At 45.5% G+C, this 18923-nt stretch overlaps 1 protein-coding gene across 1 annotated transcript in view; it reads right to left on the bottom strand.

Moving 5' to 3' along the window:
• Positions 1-18923, bottom strand: part of Tg (thyroglobulin) — a 179404-nt gene that overhangs the window by 94700 nt on the left and 65781 nt on the right. The window contains exons 30-35 of the mRNA XM_057792131.1: positions 18020-18157; positions 16774-16950; positions 15047-15158; positions 13497-13576; positions 12245-12388; positions 4002-4067 (exon numbers count right to left, since the gene is read on the bottom strand). Of these exons, the coding sequence (XP_057648114.1) occupies positions 4002-4067; positions 12245-12388; positions 13497-13576; positions 15047-15158; positions 16774-16950; positions 18020-18157 (717 nt within the window). The remainder of the gene's footprint in view (positions 1-4001; positions 4068-12244; positions 12389-13496; positions 13577-15046; positions 15159-16773; positions 16951-18019; positions 18158-18923) is intronic.

The following is an 18923-nucleotide window of genomic DNA, read 5'->3' as shown; positions in this document are numbered from 1 at the left end:
AAGATGTTCATTATGTACAGGCAGAGAACCAGTTTAAACTACCCTAACTTCCTCATTCCAGCTCAGCTCCAGGGGAAAGGTTACATTCTAGAGTTTGGAGCATTTTCAAGGGTTAAAATTCTCCCAAAAAGGTCACTAAGGTGCTGTGTCAACACAGAGGAAGGAGAGCTGAGCTGGCCAGCCAGGAGATCTGAGCTGGTTTCTGACCCTCACCTTTCTCGTGTGAACTTTGGGAAAAGGACCTTTCAGGATTTTTGCCTAATATTTAAAAAGAGGTGACATGGATGCTGGATGCTCCTGTGAGTGCCCAAAAACTCAAAAGCCATTTTGTTTTTTCAACTAAGAGGTTGCAGCTACAGATAGCAGGGCGGCCCTTGTCTACTCTGAGGGCTTAGAGTGTGCAGGGTCTTCACTAGTGCTCTCGTGAAGAACTATGGAGTCCTTTAGCTGCTCAACCTTTCTCTGAGGAGCTATAAGGGAGGCTGAGGTGTGCACCCTACACTCCTCGGGCTGCCAGAGGCAAATGACAAAGGCTTTGTAATTTTGTACTTTTCAATATTCTGATCTCACCGCTGTGACCCAGGCTGACCCACGCCCACATCAACCCCCCCCCCAGAAGTCAGAGCCACAGGAAAGTGGTTTAGCAGCCAGTTTAGCACTCAGGCCAAGGCTTCCTGGCAGCCACAGTCTTCCAGGCCCGATTATCTGTCCTTTGTGGAACGGAACAGACAATGCTGCCTTTGAAGCTCTGATGAGCCCCATGGTCCCTGAAGGGAAGGAAGAGTTCAGCACTGCTCAATTTCAACCAGTCATACAGCGCCAGCAGGCACTGCTCAGTCTCAGACACTTGTTTCTCATATGTGACCTTCTCTCAATGAGAACCACGTCATGGGTGTGCTATATGGTTTCCCCATTTAATATCACCAAAACCCAGATGTTCCTTTAATTACAGGAAGAGGGGAAGAAAGCACCCTCCTATTGTGTGGTCACTGGGACCTGAGAGATCGGCTGGCTAAGCATGTCTTCACAGAGAAATGCCTCCCATTTACTGCAGGCACTCCTGGCTCCTTTACCATTGATAACAGTGGACAATCCCCAGCCACTACCCTTCATTCCCCAGATACTGAGTACCCAATTGTCATCTTCCTGCTGGCTCACCCAACTCCTGCCCATTTCTACGGTATCTACTCCTTCATACTGACACCTTATACTTTTATAAGGACAGATTTCTCCATTGGAAAAACTCCATCTTTACTCATTATGACTTTACTTGGGATCTGGATTTCAGGTGAGCCCCATTTTCCATGATTTATCACAGGGAGTCCATGATTGGAGTGTCAACATTGACAAAAATAAACCACGTTATCATCTGTTTTCCTGGTGCTGATCATGTGATTTGCAAATGCTTGATATTTCCTTTTTTCCCCAGATCAGAAAGTTCAGAACGATGAGGTTCTTACACATGCACTGTGCACGCGTGTGAGCACATGCATGTGTTTGCACACACATCCACACGTAGTCACTTGTCTGAATCAGAATCAAACTGTGGTAAGCCAAAGCACTGAAGGTAGAATTGAACCCTGCCTCTAGTCCACATCAAAGGGCTAATCCCAAACTCTGCATTCCAACAGGGAACTCTTAGCACAGACGGACTCTGCTCTGCTTTTAAGTCTGACTCAGTGAAGGCACATTTAAAATTGCTGGAACATCAACTTTTTCTTGGATGAATCTTCTTGGGGCTATGAACTACATGGAAGAAGATAGTACTCCATTCTCCACTGTTTTCATAGTGTGTGTGTGTGTGTGTGTGTGTGTGGTATGTCAAGTCTCAATAACACAAAAGTTAAATACAGACAGAGCAAGCATTATAAACCTTTTCCAGCAATGTTATGGTTTGATTTGTATATCTGTAACTGTATTTGACATTTATATACCAAGCATGGTTTTTATATAAATTTACTATTTTTGATCTACTATTTTAGGATGATGAGTATGTGATGTGGGAAAAAAAAAACCCAGCCAATTAATTCACATCCAAAAGGATGTAACTAGGAATTTTGAGGGCAATTAGCCAATGTGATCCGAGTCTTAAAATATCACTTTCTCTGGCATAAAATTTCTCCTTGGAGAATTGATTAGCTCAGGAAACAGTTTAGCTGTCATAAGAGGCTCAGGGTATTCATTCTTCCTCAAACTCCATGACAATGGAGACTCATAAAATCCAAATATTCCAAACCAGAGGAACATTGGCAGACTTGGGGATAACAGGAAAATCCCACTGTCAACACAGTGCCGTCTTCAACTGTTTGCCCACCACTGGAGTGTGAGTGTCATGAAGGACACGAGAGGAAAGAGTAAGCAGATGACCACACAGAAGCCTACATGATGATGCATGCTTTAGAGAGCTCGGCAGCAGTGTGGAAATGCACACACACACAATGCCACAATGGGTAAAAACCAGTGAGGATTCGCAACCTTACAGTAGAAACAATAGCAGTAGGGCAGGACAAATAGAGCCACATAAGACTGGACCCTGCTAGCCAGCCTGTCAGCTAGTTCTTGCTAGGAAAGAGGGGTTTTCTTCTAAAATGGACAAACCAGGCAGCAATGGGATCTATGTGTAACTGAGAAATACAGAGACAAAGGTAACAACAAAGAGTCACAAGAGTTCAAAGTGGTGGTTTCTGGCATGGGAAAGGCAGGGAAAAGAGAGGTCATATACAGTGTGTGTGTGTGTGTGCCTGTATGTGTCTGTGTGTCTATATCTGTATGTGTCTGTGTGTGTGTATCTGTGTGTGTGTGTGTGTGCGCGCGCATATGCATGTGAACCTTAAACCATAAATCTTTTGGGTACTTTGACTACTCCTAAACCACAAATCTTTTGGGCACTTTGACTACCCCAACCATGTTTATATACTACCCTGATACAATCCAAGATAAATTTGGTTCAGATAGATCTGCAGTGAGGACTTGGGTGTCATCAGATCTCTCTAAGCTACACCTCTACCATCTATGACTGCCAATAATGACACCCGCCTCATGGTACATCAGGGAACTGGCAACTGATTACGTGTGTAGCAATGATCCAATAGAGGAAAATGACTATATGTGTATGCTGTGTCATTTTCAAAGTCACCTGCTTTGACTGTGAGAAGGAGGTCGGTGACACAGGCTGACATTTTTATGTTTTGGCGATAGCCTTGGTGTCAAATAACCCCTTCCTACATGACCTATGGTCTATCTCCCCAGTTAGAGACATAATGATGGGTATCTGAAACTTCTCAAGCATCATGTCATAGGACAGAAATCAAAGGTATGTGGCTTCTTAGCTAGTGACACCTGGAACCTAATATGTGCGCCTCATTTCCTAATAGGAAGAAGTGGAAGGAAGCACAGTGCAGAAGACTTAACCAACACTGGCCCAGACCCCTTGACCTTACTCCAGAGCACAGAGCAGTCCCAGCCCCCACAGTCCCGAGTTCCTGGGCTATCCTCCAGCCACCTGGAGCATGTTGCAGTAGAAAGAAGGGTAGGCTGCCTCAGTCTTGATTGAATTCTTGGCTATGGGACTAGCTTCAGTGTTCACTGTACCCACTGTCCCGTGACGGCAAGCTCCAGATGACTTGCCCCAATAAATAACTGACTTTTTACTTTGGGACCACAACACCCATTATCCTGACTTTGCATGGGACTCTGTGAGTCTAGTCTGTACATCTGTACCTGGGAGGGTGACACATTGCTAGACAGGACAAGGAAAACACCAGGTGTAAGCCCCATCTGATTCCATGAGCTGTTATGCATGCACTACTGTCATGTATGTCCTTGGAAAGGGCACATGGCTGGTATCCAGCCTACTTAAATGTGTTTTTCCCACGGAAAGAGTCTAATATTCACGAATATAACAGTGTCCCATCTTATAAAGCTAGGCCACCCCACAAAGGAAAAGAGGAGAAAGAAGATGATATTTCTTCCAAGAATGGTCACCTAGACAACCAACTTACCCTTCTCCTCGGTGAGGGATGGCAGGGCAGCGGAAGGGCAGAAGCTGGGAATGCCACTCTGCACAGCTAGAAAGAAGCAGAGGCAGTGTTACAGCCATGGAGACAACAGTAAAGGTCCAGGGTGGTGATGGAAGCCAGAGGTCTGTGCAGGCCAGAAGGAGTTGGGAGAGGGGCTCTATGTTGACTTCCTCTCTCACAACCCTGGCTCAGGAAGGCTCCACCCGAATCCATGCTACAGTTCCCACCACACAAGGTAAATAGGCTGTAGTGCACTTCAATACTGCCTTACAGCTTCCATCTAGGAGTAACATTGTCCACTGACATGTCATTGTCATTGGCCACACCGCAAATGCCTGCCACTGTTTCCCTGAATCTGACAATGTAGGCAAAGTACCTCATGCCTCAGCTTCTACATCTGTGCTACGGAGGTCACACGACCAGTATACTGCTAAGGGGACTGTGGGACTACAGAGGTGACCTAATGTGTAATATTCGCCACAGAACAAGGTACAAAAGTTCAGTAAACAGCAGTGATAAATAGCAAGATACATGGATGGGGATACCTGAATGCTGGGAAAAGACAAGCCTGGGTTTGAACATAACATATCACAGAGAAGCAGGGCAAAGGATGCCTGGCCTTGGCATTTGTATAATGAAATTGACCTAAGAAGCCAGTGAGAAACACATACCCCCTAGGTGACACAGAAATGCTAATTTCTCTCCCTTCACTGAACAAATCCAAATCTTCAAAGCCTCCTCATTCTTTCTCCTTCTAACAACTTAAACAGAATGAAGCCCAGAACTCCTCTCCCTCACTGGGAGCTATAGGGATCCATGATTAGCTTTTGAGAGTAGTGGCTCCAGGGCCAGAGGTTCCAAAGCGTGATTACTGTGACTTTCACTACAATTGTATGATCTTGAGAATTCCCTTATAGGTTCTGTGCTCAGATGTCAACACTGTCCTATCTCAGGGTTGTGAGGTTTATAGAGGCTGAAATTACAGCTAGGGAAATACAGTAAGCAGTCAACGAACTTAGGCATGGTCCATTCAGAATATTTCCCCATCATAATGACACACTAGGTTACTGTCTTTTGTCCCTTGGGTCAGAGTCTGCATCTATGCTGGTTCCAGAAGTCCTAAATAGCTCCCCGATATTTCCATCTCCCATCTTCTCCCCTTTGGTTGGGTTTGCAAAATACCATGCTGTGACTCGAATATTCCCTCCAAAACTCTTGTGGAAGTTGATTTGCCTCTACAACAACCAATAGGTGGGGTTTTGAGTAGTGGTTAGGTCTGTGGGCTCCCACCTTCACAAGCAGACAAATGCCTTGGTGGAGGTGAGGCCTGGGGAGGCATGCATTAACTTCAATATGATCCTACGAGCAGTCCTGTTGTCAAAGATGCTGTCTCCAGGATGCCCTCCTGTTGTCACCTCGTTTCTCACGGTACATTGCCTCTACCCTGTTAAAATGTCAGCAAATCATCTTCAGATGCCAGCAACTTGGCATTTATTGGTCTTCCTACATCCAGAAGAATATTTCCTTGTATATTTCTCTGTCTGTGGTGTTCTGTGATAACCATACAAACTGAACTAAGACCCTCAGCATCTCAAGGCTCCAGAACCTTCAGTCCTAAGCCTCTTCTCTTCCTTGGTTCTAATTGCCCAGAGCCACTTCTTCCCATCATTTCCAAATATCAATTGCCAAACTTTAATTGACTTTAAAACCACCTCAAGACTAGATAACAACAGGTAACACTGTGCTGAGCCCCACTTCCCAAGGGCCCAATTCTAAGGCCCAATTGTGGGCTTGAGACTTGACATTTCCAATAGGTTCCCAGATGCCAACCTCTGAGCTGAGCCTCTGCTCCTACATACTGAAAGCACCATATAGAATGGCTGCAATTGCCAACAACTTCCCTCTACACTCCTCTGTACCTAGTCACCAGCCAATTCCAGTCAGGAACCCTGCTTTGTTGTCCCTGGTCTACCAAATGCCTTCCCTTCCCAGAAGATGCTCAAAATAGGGAATCTGAGAGTATGGTCGTTAAGGAACAGCCTGGCATATGCTGAGGGTGTTTGTTTATTCAAATGTGTACTTCATTTTATCTGGGCAGTCTATTCTAGAAATCCACAGAAAGGTCTGTTTGGATGTATGAGCTTCTTATGGAAAGTTAGAGACAACAGAAATATTTGAACTGAGGACAGGGGATGGAGACAAAGCTCCTGCGGCCACTTATGCATACCGCTTCCTAGATCTGCCTGCAGCAGCAATCTAGAGGCATGAAACAGGCCGTGGACAGCTTGAATATTGATCTCCGGCAGCACAGCAAGCATTCATAACACTGGCATGTAGTAAGATCTGAACATCAGGTCTTTATCCTACTTTCTAGCAGAGAGCTCCTCAGGCCTTTGACATTTCCTGAAGGACAGGAGAACTGAAGAGTATTTTATCTTGATATCTCCTTCCTAGGACCCAGATCTTGGGACTAAGGATGACAAGCTTCAATGCATCAGTGATTGTGCTTGTAACTGGGGCCCATCATAGCCTCCAGATAGGACTTATTTGCCACAAAGACTAAGCATGTTTAAAGGGTTGAAAACCTAACATCCAGAGAGAGCAAAGGGGCTAGATATCAAGTCAACACATTCGTGACCCAGATGTTATCTGTGGTGTCTACTCCATACAGCCCCATAGAAGTCTCTTAGCTGCTGGGTTTGGAAAGGCTCATAGTTGGTGAGCACATGGCCAGGATGGGCAAGAGAGTCCATATTCCCACTTGCCACCTTGCCCTCTACATCTCTTTGTGTGTCTAGAACTGAGTTGTAGCGGGGGGTGTTTTTTGTTTGATCTTCTTGGTGGGTATGGAACCCAGGGTCTCACATATGCCAGAGAAGTCCTCTACTTCTGAGCTACACACTCTCCAAGCCCCAGTAAAGTATGAATAGTAGCTAATAGTTTCCCTGTGTACCTTGAGCAAGTTTGGCAAACTATTGAACACCAGTAGGGGAAATGGAAATTCTCAACTTACAGTCAGTTGCTTGGAAGAGCAGGAGGCCCTGGCCTCATTGATAGCAGGTAGTGGGGGAAGCCTGTGGGATTGTTCCCTTTGCACGGATCCTGAGTTCTGACTTCAACTTCAGGTGTTTAATGTCAGAACAAAAAGAACCCATCAACTGGATTAATAAATACCTAACTTATATCTAGAGAATTGGGATCTTGATTACAGATGGGACTATGTCAGAAGTGTTGGGGAAGAAAATCTCCCATCCCATCTTGGCTGGGTTTAAGAAACAGAATAAGCCTTACCTCATTGGCTTGTCAGAAGCTAGAAGGAGCCACAGTGAGGGAACACTGGCTGCTAGCCGACGGTAGGAACATACAGTGCTTGGTAAGTGTGAGAGCATTGGTGTGATGTGAGTAAGGATGAAGGATACAGTGACTGCTCTGGATGTGGCACCATCTGTGTGGGTCCCAAGAATAACTAGGAGAGGTTGCCCATCCCTTCCTAATGTCTCTTTTGTGCCTAGAACTTCAACAGGTTTTGAGGGCCCTTGCCTATCAGAAGAGAGGACCCAGAGCTGTGACATTTCAAGATGACACATTTGACTCTGTGAGCAAAGCCCTACCGACTCTATGTGATGCGTTGTCTTCTCCAAAATGCAAGGGGTACCAGAGCCTGTTCCCACCTATGCAGGAAGTCCTGGGCTCATGATACTGTGAACCCGAGAGGTCCCTGTGTCCTGGTCCTCTGGAGACCAAGACTTTTTTTTTTTTTCTGGGTCCTGTTTCTGGGGAGGACTAAAGACGAAAGTCATTTTTCACTCACAAAGTTGGCTAGGACATCTGCCAACTTACAGATGTGCTAAGATACACAAAACTTTGCATGAATAAGGGTGAAGGATACATCATTGAGGATAGCAGCATCAGGAAGCTGCTCCCACAGGATAATAGAGTCCCATGGGATCTATGAAGACCCCCTTTAATACTTCTATGTTTTTGGTGTATAACTCGTTTTCCTGGGCACTGAAGGACTCGGTTTTGTTCTGTCCTCTGTGAGCACAGCTAGGGTAAAAAGCCAGGCTGCAATGGCTAGTGGACCACCCTCTTTGCTGAGACTGTGAGTGTGTGAGGTGGGAATACGCTTCTCTCATCTCTACCCTCTGCTTCTCTGCCTCCTACTCTATCTCAGACTCATTCTTTCCTAAAGTCTCTTTGGAGTGATCCCTATAAAAGAGCAGTCTTCCCTTCCCATCTAAACTCTGCTACACATATGTCTTCATCCAGAGGACTCAGCACGGCAACACCTGTCACATTGCTGTGCTATGATGTGATCTGCTCAGAGAAAACGTGTCCTCCACGAAGGACAGGAAAGGAACTCTTCTCACAGAAAGAACACTGATGCTGTATGCATGCTCAGTCATGTCTACAGATGGCCAGTGCTTAGGAAGGGCTATCTTCCTTCTTCATTGTGGCAAGGCCAAAGTCTCCTACAGCTTCTGTCCATCAGAGTCCTCAGTGAACATTTTACCTCTTGTGCAAGGACTGACCAAGAGGAGGTGGTTCGAATCAGACCTACCCTTCAGGGCTTTGACTCAGTGCTGCTGCTGTACGTGGTGCCTTCCCCAGCCCTGGACAGATCCTTCTCTGCTATGGTAGGGCATCTGTTGATCCAAAGACGAGGACTGGAGGAGCATGCCGGTGGTGTCTGCATGTGCAGGGAAACTGCACAGCATGCTCGTGTATTTGTGTCTACTCGAGAAAGGGGAACTCCAGGGAAAATGAGTTTGTAGACACAGAAAGAGAAACTACATTTCAGAAAATAAAGCATGAGTCAAAAGATGGTTTAGGGCTGGTCAATATAGTCAACTGAGAAGGACGTTTTTCAGTAAGGCTTTTTTCCCTGTCTAGATCTTGGGAAGCAATGACCCTATGGTCTAAAGACTTCTTCACATCTTTCTGAAGAAAACCACTTAAGGACAAAACCATTGTCTACCCTGGAGAGCTACACTGTGTCCTGTCACTCTGTCTACTGACAGCCAGCCTTCTTCTCTTTGTCCTAAAATATGTAAGGGGCCTCACACCAGAATATCCACAGCCATGTATGCAACCAAGGTGATTCGTACCAGAGTCACAGATGGAAGATATGAAGCTGATGCCATTAGAACAAGTTTTCTTCTCAGTTGCATCCAAACAATGAGAGCAACTGTCTAGCTTAGCTTGCCTGTATGAATATCTCTGGGCCAAGGGTCCAGGAGACATGGGGAGGTGACCCTTGAAGCCAGGAGGACCCATTTAATTTCTACAACAGACATCTGTGGCTCCCAGGAGAATCCATGTCTTATTTGCCAATATTTTGTACAATCAGACTTCTTCTAAGCTGTTCCTGCTGTGCTACAATTGCTCACACATGTTCACATTGACCTCTCTCGGCTGTACCTATGAAAAACAGCAACGTTCTGTTCTTCTCCCATTCCTCAATGACCAGAGCAGCACACCAGTACAAATACTCAGTGAAATTCTGAAGGTTCCAGCTCTGGGGCGGGGGAGGGGAATTCCAGCAACAGGGGTTTACCTCCTCAGCAAACTGTAGCTCCCTTTAAGACTGGGAGCTCCTAGAGGCCAGAAAACCGGGATCATATACACCCTGCCACATAACACAGGAAATCAGAGGTAAAGAAAATTGGGTCCCAGGCCTGTCAGCTACCTGCTGTGTTCCCTTGGGGGTCTCCATGTACCTCTTGTTTCTCCTCTGAGAGGAATGTGGATATAATGAGAAAGTGCTCACAAAGTGCCGGCCTCCAGCATCAGATCCTAATGAACAGAGGTCAGGCTGTCACACTAGAGGCTGCTGGCCACTCCTGACAGCACTATTTTCAGCTGGGTGACAGCTCTGATATAAATTTTCATTCTCTGCCATGTGGCTTCTGGTTAGGACTCCTGAGTCCCTACTCAGAGACACAGTGTGTGCTGGAAGACACTAACACTCCAGGCAGTCGGATGAAAAGGAACAGAGCATCTGGGACCTGTTGGAACCAGGAGTACCTCAGGTTCTTGTCCTTGCCAGCCCCTGTCAAGATGTTGAAACAGCTTGGACTGACTTCCATCACATTCTGAACAAATGAATTACCGCTTAAGCTTCTTTCTGTCCAACTCTTCCACAGTCAAATGAAAATGGAAAGTGGCATTTTCCAGATGCTGGCAGGGTGAAAAGGTGAGAGGATAGGCAAAACGGAGGTCCTGAGGTGAGCATGCCTCTGGAGCAGCGTAAGGCTTGCAGCTGTCCATCAGGTCCTTTAGAACTAATGTATTAGGCAAGCATGCCCTTCTCTTCCCTGGCCCTCAAGGTCAAGCCTAGAGACGTCTTTGGAAAAAAGCCCCTTGGCATTTAAACCCACAGAGGCAATTTCATTATACAACTCCCATTTTTCCTAAAAACAATTCAAGCTGTTGAAAGAAAAATCCAACAGAGTAACCTCAAATCAAGACCTCAGATGCAGAAGATAGCCATGAGCAGGAAGACGCCTTCCAACCCGGAGATAATTATATCCATACTAGTTGCCGGGGAAGCTGAAGAACATATAGGTGCATGAGTAAGACCAAAGGCATCTTTGCTCTGGAAACCAAACTATGTGTCCTTTAGCTCCAACATGGTTTACACTAGAAAGGTCACTCTAGGAGCAGCTGATCTGCTATCGTGTTAGCCTGTTTCAGATGATGGGTCAATCGCCTGTAAGTTACTAGAATTGTAGAAACCCAGCCAAGAAAGGTGTCTGGAGATTTTAATAAACCACTTACTCACTAGGTGGTCTGCCAAAAATGGGACAGGGAAGCTGGGGTCAATCAGACCTGGGATTTCAACTTGGTTGGTTCTGAATAGCCATGTAACTGGGCCAGCATCTTCCACTGTCGGCCTTACTTATCGCATCATTTGTTGCATAAGAAAATGGAGGAAGTGATGTCCACTCCACTAAATTCCCATGAGGTGAAATAACAGAGCTCACACAGACCTAGCATGTGTCTGACACAGCAGGTGCAGGAAAAATGCCAGTTTTCCCTCGCTTCCCAAACTAGGTAGAAAATGGCGGGTTATGGTGGGAAGAATGTGGAGAGCAAAGTTCCACGTCTTTAAGCCTCCTGTCACACCGTCATCGCATAACTCTAGTTTCTAGGGAATGTCAACAGTGGCCAGCACTGTCCAGATTTGTTCACAACTGGAAGCAAGCTACCCATGGGACAGGCAGGGGACATTGATCCCCTTCTCGGGCTCTCTGTTACTTCCTGAGACAATCTATTCATCTCTGAGACATCTTCATGAGTTTGCTCCTGGGACACAAGCAGAAGGATAGTCTCTTCTAGTTTCCATGCAGCCACCCACACCATAGACACCCAAAACTTAGGCAATAAGGACCCAGAGCCTCAGCCACTTGTCCTCTAACAGAATCTAAGGAGTAATACAAGTCCTCGAAGACCAGCCTGTCTTGATAGAGGGAGAATGCTAAGTCTCATATGCATCTAGTTACGTCTAAGCACACATAAAAGCATTCACTCTTTCTTTCCTTGATTTCAGATTGTTCTAAAATATCCCTGGAAATGATTCTTAGATGCTTGCCTTCATGAACCACAGAGGGCTCAGGCTGGCCTTTCCTGAAATCTTAATTCAAGTGCATAAAAGCATACACAGGCTGTCCCCTTTCTTCCCTGATCTTGCCATGCATTACGTCATCCCGAGTGAGGAAACAGAGGGATGGAGGTAGAGGAGATGACTGCTAACTTTATTGCCTGTCTGGTAACAGGACCTTGGCCTCCTTTCTCTCCAGTAAATCTCTGGATTTACCGAGGCTGTTACTCCAGCTGTTCCTTCTGTGGTGGGCGTATTCATCGAACATGCTGGGCAGATAGATAGATCCTGAATGCAAAGCTTCTATAGGAAACAATGATTGCCTTCCTAAAGCATTCAGTCAGAAATGGCACACTGAAGAACTTGGCTATAGACACTGGCTAATTATACCTATGGAACCTGGTCTGCTTCCATCTGTCCTGAGACCTAACTGGTCACCTTTCCTTTAGGTTAATAAACAGTCCCCAAGGCATTTCTTTTCTTCTTAAAGTAAATAGAATCAGTTTCTGTTATTGGCACCCAGTGAATTCTGACTAATCTTCCTGAACCTAAGATGTCATCCTAATGCAGGATTGGGGACACAGTCAACAAAAGGCACAACTGCCAGGAGCAGGTTACTCACCAGGTTTCTGGTACCATCCAAAGGGATAGGTGTAGACTTCAGTGTCCTCAGAGCCACAGTCCAAAATGCGCCAGGTTCCTCCATTCTCCTCGCTGCATGTTTGAATCCCCATGCTGTTCAGAGTTAGGCAGGTCACTTCGCCTCCTGGTGGAGAAGTCAGGAGTTTAGGAAAGTGAACCAGGGAGAAAAATGAACTGAGAAGGAGGGATTCTGAAAGCCATCACTCAATGTGTTGCTTGAGCTTTTGTTCTGTATTCCAGGTATGGACTTGGCCATCCCTACAGATGCAGCTCCTCTATCTAAGAGTCATAGCCTCGGAGTCCAGGAATGGAGGTAGCTACTCCTAACAGAATACCTTACAATCATGCATAAGAGGTGAACCAGATCTATGGGTATCATTTTACTAGGTCTGGGGAGGGAAACAATGGTGTGATATTCTCCTCTGTTTGCTGTGAATACCATTGGTTAATAAAGAAACTGTCTTGAGCCTATAGCAGAGCAGGATAGAACTGAGATGGGGACAACTAAACTGAATGCTGGGAGAAGGAAGGTGGAGTTAAGGAGAAGCCATGGAGCCACTGTCAGAGACAGATGTGCTAATACTTTGCTGGTGGGCCATGACCTTGTGGTGATGCACAGATTAATGGAGATGGGTTAAATTAATATGTAAGAGTTAGCCATTAAGAAGTTAGAGCTAATGGGCCAAGTAGTGATCTAAATAATATGATTTCCGTGTGGTTATATCGGGTCTGAGCTGCCGAGCAGCTGGAACGACCAAGTGGCCTCATTACAACAAAACAATGTGTGTTACTATTTACAGAAAGGGATGCCAAGGCCTGGAGAGATTAGAAGAGAACTTTCCAGAATCACAGCATCAGTAAGTGGCTGAATGAGTGTTCAATAAAGATCATGTGATGTATCTAAAGTTCAGTCAACCATGATCCCTGGACAGAGCCCTGAAAATAGCTCAGAAGACATATAAGTGAAGTATGGAAACAAGGAGGGACATTTGTTGGGATCAGATGGACATATGTGTATATGAAGGGATAGATTAGGGACCAGAGCCACCATACTGCTAATTTCATACTGATGAGCTGCCTGCTTCTCCCAGCCCTATTTCCTTACTGTAATGAGGTTCACTCATCCTCCCTGTCCTGAAGAGATAGTGGGGACCATGAAGTATTATAAGTATGTTTCTAGACTGATGTGATATGCCAGGGGGGCGGGGGGCTGCCTCCTTTATCATCCTCACCTTGCAACTGAGAGACGTTTAGAAAACCAAAGCCAGTGCAGCATGCGTCCCTGTCACAGAGCCGCTCACACTCGAAGAACCTAGAGTCAGAAGAGAAGACAAGTGTGAAGGCTCCCGTGGGCACCCAAGACATACTGTGTAGAATGCATGGAATAATTCGAACCTTGGCGATCAGATTTCTCTGTAAGCACATAAAGTGTGGGCGCTTTGGCCAACACTAGCTTTCTAGATTTCTGTAAACAAAACCCCACTCTTTTCTTCAGAGTCTCCATGTATTTACTCACACGTTCAAGCCCTCCCCAGGACCATTCTCATTTAAGGTGCAGCTTCACGGCAAAGGGGCTCTAGCACTTCAGTGATCTGGAGTCCAGTTCTAAGATTCCTTGCCTTGATCTCATGTCTTGATCTGTTCTCTCGCTCCTAACTCCTGGGAGCTTGATTAACTACTTGACCGTTTCTGGTATGAAAATCCTGCCTCATTTTTGCTGTTCTTTCCTGAATCCAAGTCTTATCCCAGTGTTGAAATTTGTATCTGCTGGGCAGCTTCTCCAGTGCAGGCAAAATTTCTACCCAGAAGCTGGTCAGGCATCTCTCTGGCTTTCTTTGCTCTAGGTTCCTGGCCAGCTATTGACCTGCCTACATTTGCTTCCCTTTCTTTTTGAAAGCCTGTACTATGACATCAAGCTCCGCTGCACCAGTTCCTGTCCCAGTCCCAGACACAGCATAGTGATGTCCAATAAAGAATTATCTGATTTCTATGCCCTATCCCAGTATGGTGACATCTAGCTTCTATCCCCTCTCCCAGTAAGTTGATGTCAGTTATATATTAAGACAAAGCATCCGGTGTCATCTTTTGAGCTCCATTCTCAGAAATCACTTTTAAATGCCAGCAACATGATGCAATTCCCTAATTCAACAGCACTTCACAGATTAGCAGTTCACGGATCAGTGACTACTGAAATACAAAAGACTCACTGGAGGTTTTCCTTAAAATTCTGATTCTTGAGTCCCATCCCAGGACCTCAAACTGATGAGGTCCAAGGAAGGTCCAGGGATGTAGTTAGGCAATGGCACACTTGGAGATTTTGAAGAATGAGGTCCCATGTTGGGTGGTGAGAGGAAATTCATCTTCAGTTATAGTGGCCGACAAAAAAGCCAACGAAGGAACACCAGCATAGGTTGTAGTGGTCACAAGTAAGGCATTCTTCTAAGCTAAGTTCCTGTTAAAGATTCAGCTTGCTTTCCAGATTCTGAGCACAGCCCTGAAAGGCTCTGAAGAACAAGTTTATTACCATCTTAATCACTTTTATTAACTGACAATATTGCTTAGTGCATCTGATCTCCCTCAGGAGACTGCAGGCTCAGAGCCGAATGTGGTGTTTAATATGTCATCTCTTTCCATCGAGGACTTCTAATCTGGTCATCTCCTAAACTCTTAGCTTTGGGTTGGATCATTGTTATGCTTCTGCCTTTAAGAGCTGAGATGCCACCTACTCATGGAAGCCAAGGAATCTGAATAATAAGCATTGAGGTAGAACTTGGCCACTTACCCATTGGAAATGGATTTTCCAGACATAGGGATTTTGTCTCTGATGGAAATCCTTGTGAGCTTTTGGAATGGCAGGCGAGAATAAAAGTTCTTCACTCGGTCGTTGAGCACAACTTCACAGAGGGAAAAGAAATAAAATGCATTATACTTTCGCAAATATGGAGACAATGAGTGAAACCCAGACTGAACTTCCAGGAAGACGGCACATTAAACATTTGCTCCCAAATCTCATGAGAATAAGACTCATAAGATTCTGTTTGCTTGTTTGGTTGGTTGGTTTTTGAGATGGGGTCTTGTGAACCTAAGCTAACCTTGAATTCAATATGTAGTCAAGGATGTCTTTGAACTTCTGATCCTCCTGTCTCCATCTCTCAAGTCCCAGGATTACAAATATGAATCACTAGTAGGCACTTGGAATGGAACCCATGGCTTCTTACAAGGGACTCCTGTAAAGGCATGAGCCCATGGGGAAATGAGAATTAGGGAGATGGAACAATCTCAGCGTCTAGGAAGCCTGTGGAGGACCTTGGCTCCAGGCTCCAGAGACTAGGAAGACGGGTTCTGCTCCCCTGTGTGAATTAGCAAGAAGAGAGCATGTGTGCCTCCAGACCCCTGCATCTTCATGGAACTGATAGTCTAAGTACCCTCCCCACAAGGGCAAAGACGGATTATTTATTTCTGGAAGGATCAGAAGAGAGGGTCCCTTGGTGTCCTCTGATAGTAGATACACAAACCCCACAGAACATGATTTAGGCTTCACAGAGACCTGAGACTCTCCCAACCTTGCTGATGTGTACATTCAGGCCAAGTACTGTGAGATTCCTCTGACAAAGGGCCTAGGAGTACTAACAAAAAGATCCTACCAAGAACGACTGGATCAGATTATACTAAGGAGAAACCAACAGCCAAGAAACCTCCCACCAAATAGAACTGCTTCAAGCCTTGTGGCCTCTGAAGTTTGAGGGGAAACCAAGGGCCCCCAGATACGCAAAGGGCCTTGACAAAGAAAATGGAAGAAGAATTTCTAGGGAAATAGGGTGAAAAATGACATCACCACCATGATGGTAAAATGACACTATCAATGTCCTTGAAAAGAGAGAACAACTGTGGCATTATAAAAGCCAAGCCTTTAATCCCAGCACTTGGGAAACAGAGGCAGGCAGATCTCTGTGAGTTCGAGGCCAGCCTGGTCTACAAAGGGAGTTCCAGGACAGGCTCCAAAGCTACAGAGAAACCCTGTCTCAAAAAACAAAACAAAACAAAACAAAACCAAAGTCACTGTCTCTGAGATCTCTGTATCACACAGTTGCATGAAATCCTGGTGCAAGTCCATCAGTAGTGGCTCTGCCTGAGGTCAGACCCCAGAGCAGAACTCTCTGAGGTGTCAGCCTGATGCCTTTCTCAATGGCTTCATATCTCTGAAGGACCATTGATAATCATATATATATATATATATATATATATATATATATATATATTAGTTTTTGAGATTATAACTACACCATTTCTCCCTTCTTTTTCCTCCTTCTAATCCCATCCATACATCCCTTCTTGTTTTATTTAAAAAAATTTATGGTCTCTTTTTTCTTTAATGGTGTGTGTGTGTATGTGTGTGTGTGTGTGTGAAGAGTAATACCCTTAATGAGAAAAGAAATTAATCTCATTGATTCTTAACTTGCAGAGTGGTGGTATATCAGACACTCAGCTCATGAACACCACTGTGCTTACCTTTCTTCCGGAAGAGGGCCTTTGGTTGGTGGGGCAGAATCTGGCTACAGTTCTTGGCATTAGATTCCAAGATGTTGTCACAGACCTGGGCTTCTGGGTAGAGGTAGCAGGTGAAATACAAAGGTGTGGTCTCCGTTATGTCTGCAAGTTGACAGAAAACAGGCTCCTGGGCACACCCTAAAGGCAAGAAGGCAGTTGGTGTTTAGTCCATGCAAGGCCTTAAGTGGGCAGACTCATCTGGGGAATCTTTCAGAGCAGAGTGCACTGGTTTACTTTCTATTGCTGTGGTAAACACCACAACCACAAGCGACCTGGGGAGGAAAGAATTTATTTCACCTTATAGCTTACTGTCTACCTTGAAGGGAACTCAAGGCAAGCTGATGCAAGACCACGGAGGGGTGCTGCTTATTGGCTTACTCTCCATGCCTTGATCAGCCTGTTTTCTTATACAATGAGGGACCACCTTCCCAGAGATTGCACCACCCACAATGGGCTGGGTTCTCTCACATCTATCACTAATCAAGAAAATGTCCCATAGACTAACTTTCCAGCCAATCTGATGGAGGCATTTTCTAAATTGAGGCTTCCTTTTCTTAGTTGACCCTAACTTGTGTCAAGTTGGCAAAATACTAGTACACCCATGATAGTCATGACGTCCTAACAAAAACATGGGAATCTATGAAATGGGGAAATAAGTGATCTTGTGGCTTGAGTATAGGTGATCAAGTTAAATGAGAGGTCAGAAACAAAGTCAGCAATACGGGAGTCAACATGATGAAAACTCAGTGGCTTTACCCATGACCTCCCAGAAGCACTAAGAGTGAGCAGACCAGAGACCTGGGTCTTTGTATGTGAACACTCTGTTCTCTTGTATATGTCAGTCTTGCCAAAGATACATATGAACTATTTTAAGTAAAGGGTCGTGACTCATTCTGCTTGGGTTTCATCCACAAAGTCAAATGGAAGTCCTAGAGCATAGTGAATATTCAACATTGGATGAACAGATGGATGGACAGATGGACAGACGGATGGATGGATGGATGGATGGATGGATGGATGGATGGATGATAGGTTCTGGTTGCTGAGCAGACACTGCTTTCACTGTGAGCATCTTGAAGACTGGGAACAATTCCCATATCTATGATAAGTAAGTAGTGGCCGCTGAGTTAGGCCAGTGAATTTGAACTTGTCTACATCTCAGAGGTTGTTGAACGGGGTCTGGAAGGTTTCAGTCTAAGATACTCACGAGAAAGGCACCACGAGTTCGCCTGCTTTGCTGAAAACAGGTGTGTGAAGAGCCAGTACTGCTGGCTGGGCAATGAGTGGTTTGCCCTGACAAGGACCTGGGCAGTGTCCACAGGGAAGAAAAGTTCTGTTCTCACTGCTGAAAAAGAAGGAGATGGTCAGCTTCCTTTACCTTTATCTCTCCAGCATGCATGAGGCAGAAAGAAGCAGGCTTTGAGGACAGATCAGGAGATACAAAATGACAGTGCGGATCTGGACAGACAAAAGGAGTTCAGAAGGTCCTAGGAAATCATAAAAATCACACACTTGTGAAACCCAGAATTTTGGTTTGGAAGAAACCTTAGGCACCCCCTTGGTCTACCTTTCTACCCAACGCAGGGCTTTCCCCTGGGATTCCAGCTCATGCCTGGGTAGCTCCATGTGACATAGCTGAGCCAATCACAGCAGCCACGTCACCAGATTCTTTGGGCTGAAACTTTCAGCCAGCCACACTACAGTTTGTTTCATCCTGTTGGAACTCAGTCCCTGAATCCAGTGCACAGTGGGCAGGTCGTCTTGCAAGGGTGGGCTAGGAAAGCAAGCTGGCTTCCCTCTCACTCTCTTGAGCCTTTTGATGCCTTCTACCATGGTACTGCCCAGTGGAAGGCGCTCACCAGACCTAGCTTTCCAATGCTGGGTTTGCCAGCCTTCAGAGTATTCATTACATAGTACCTAGTCTGGACTGTTGTTACTGTAGCACTGAGTAGGCTAAGCCACTCTCCTTCTGCTCTCGGACTTCCCCTCCATCTCTTTTTATTTCTCTCTTCCTTCATTCCTCCTGGCCCTTAGTGCCACCTTATAGTAAAACTATAGGTTCTGGGGGCAAGCTGTTCTCACACTTCCCCAGGCACAACTGCAATCCCTGT

Source organism: Chionomys nivalis, chromosome 17, assembly GCF_950005125.1.
Source record: "Chionomys nivalis chromosome 17, mChiNiv1.1, whole genome shotgun sequence".
Classification (NCBI taxonomy): Eukaryota; Metazoa; Chordata; class Mammalia; order Rodentia; family Cricetidae; genus Chionomys; species Chionomys nivalis.
The sequence above is the reverse complement of the archived record's forward strand: the minus strand, read 5'-3'. Positions and strand labels throughout refer to the sequence as shown.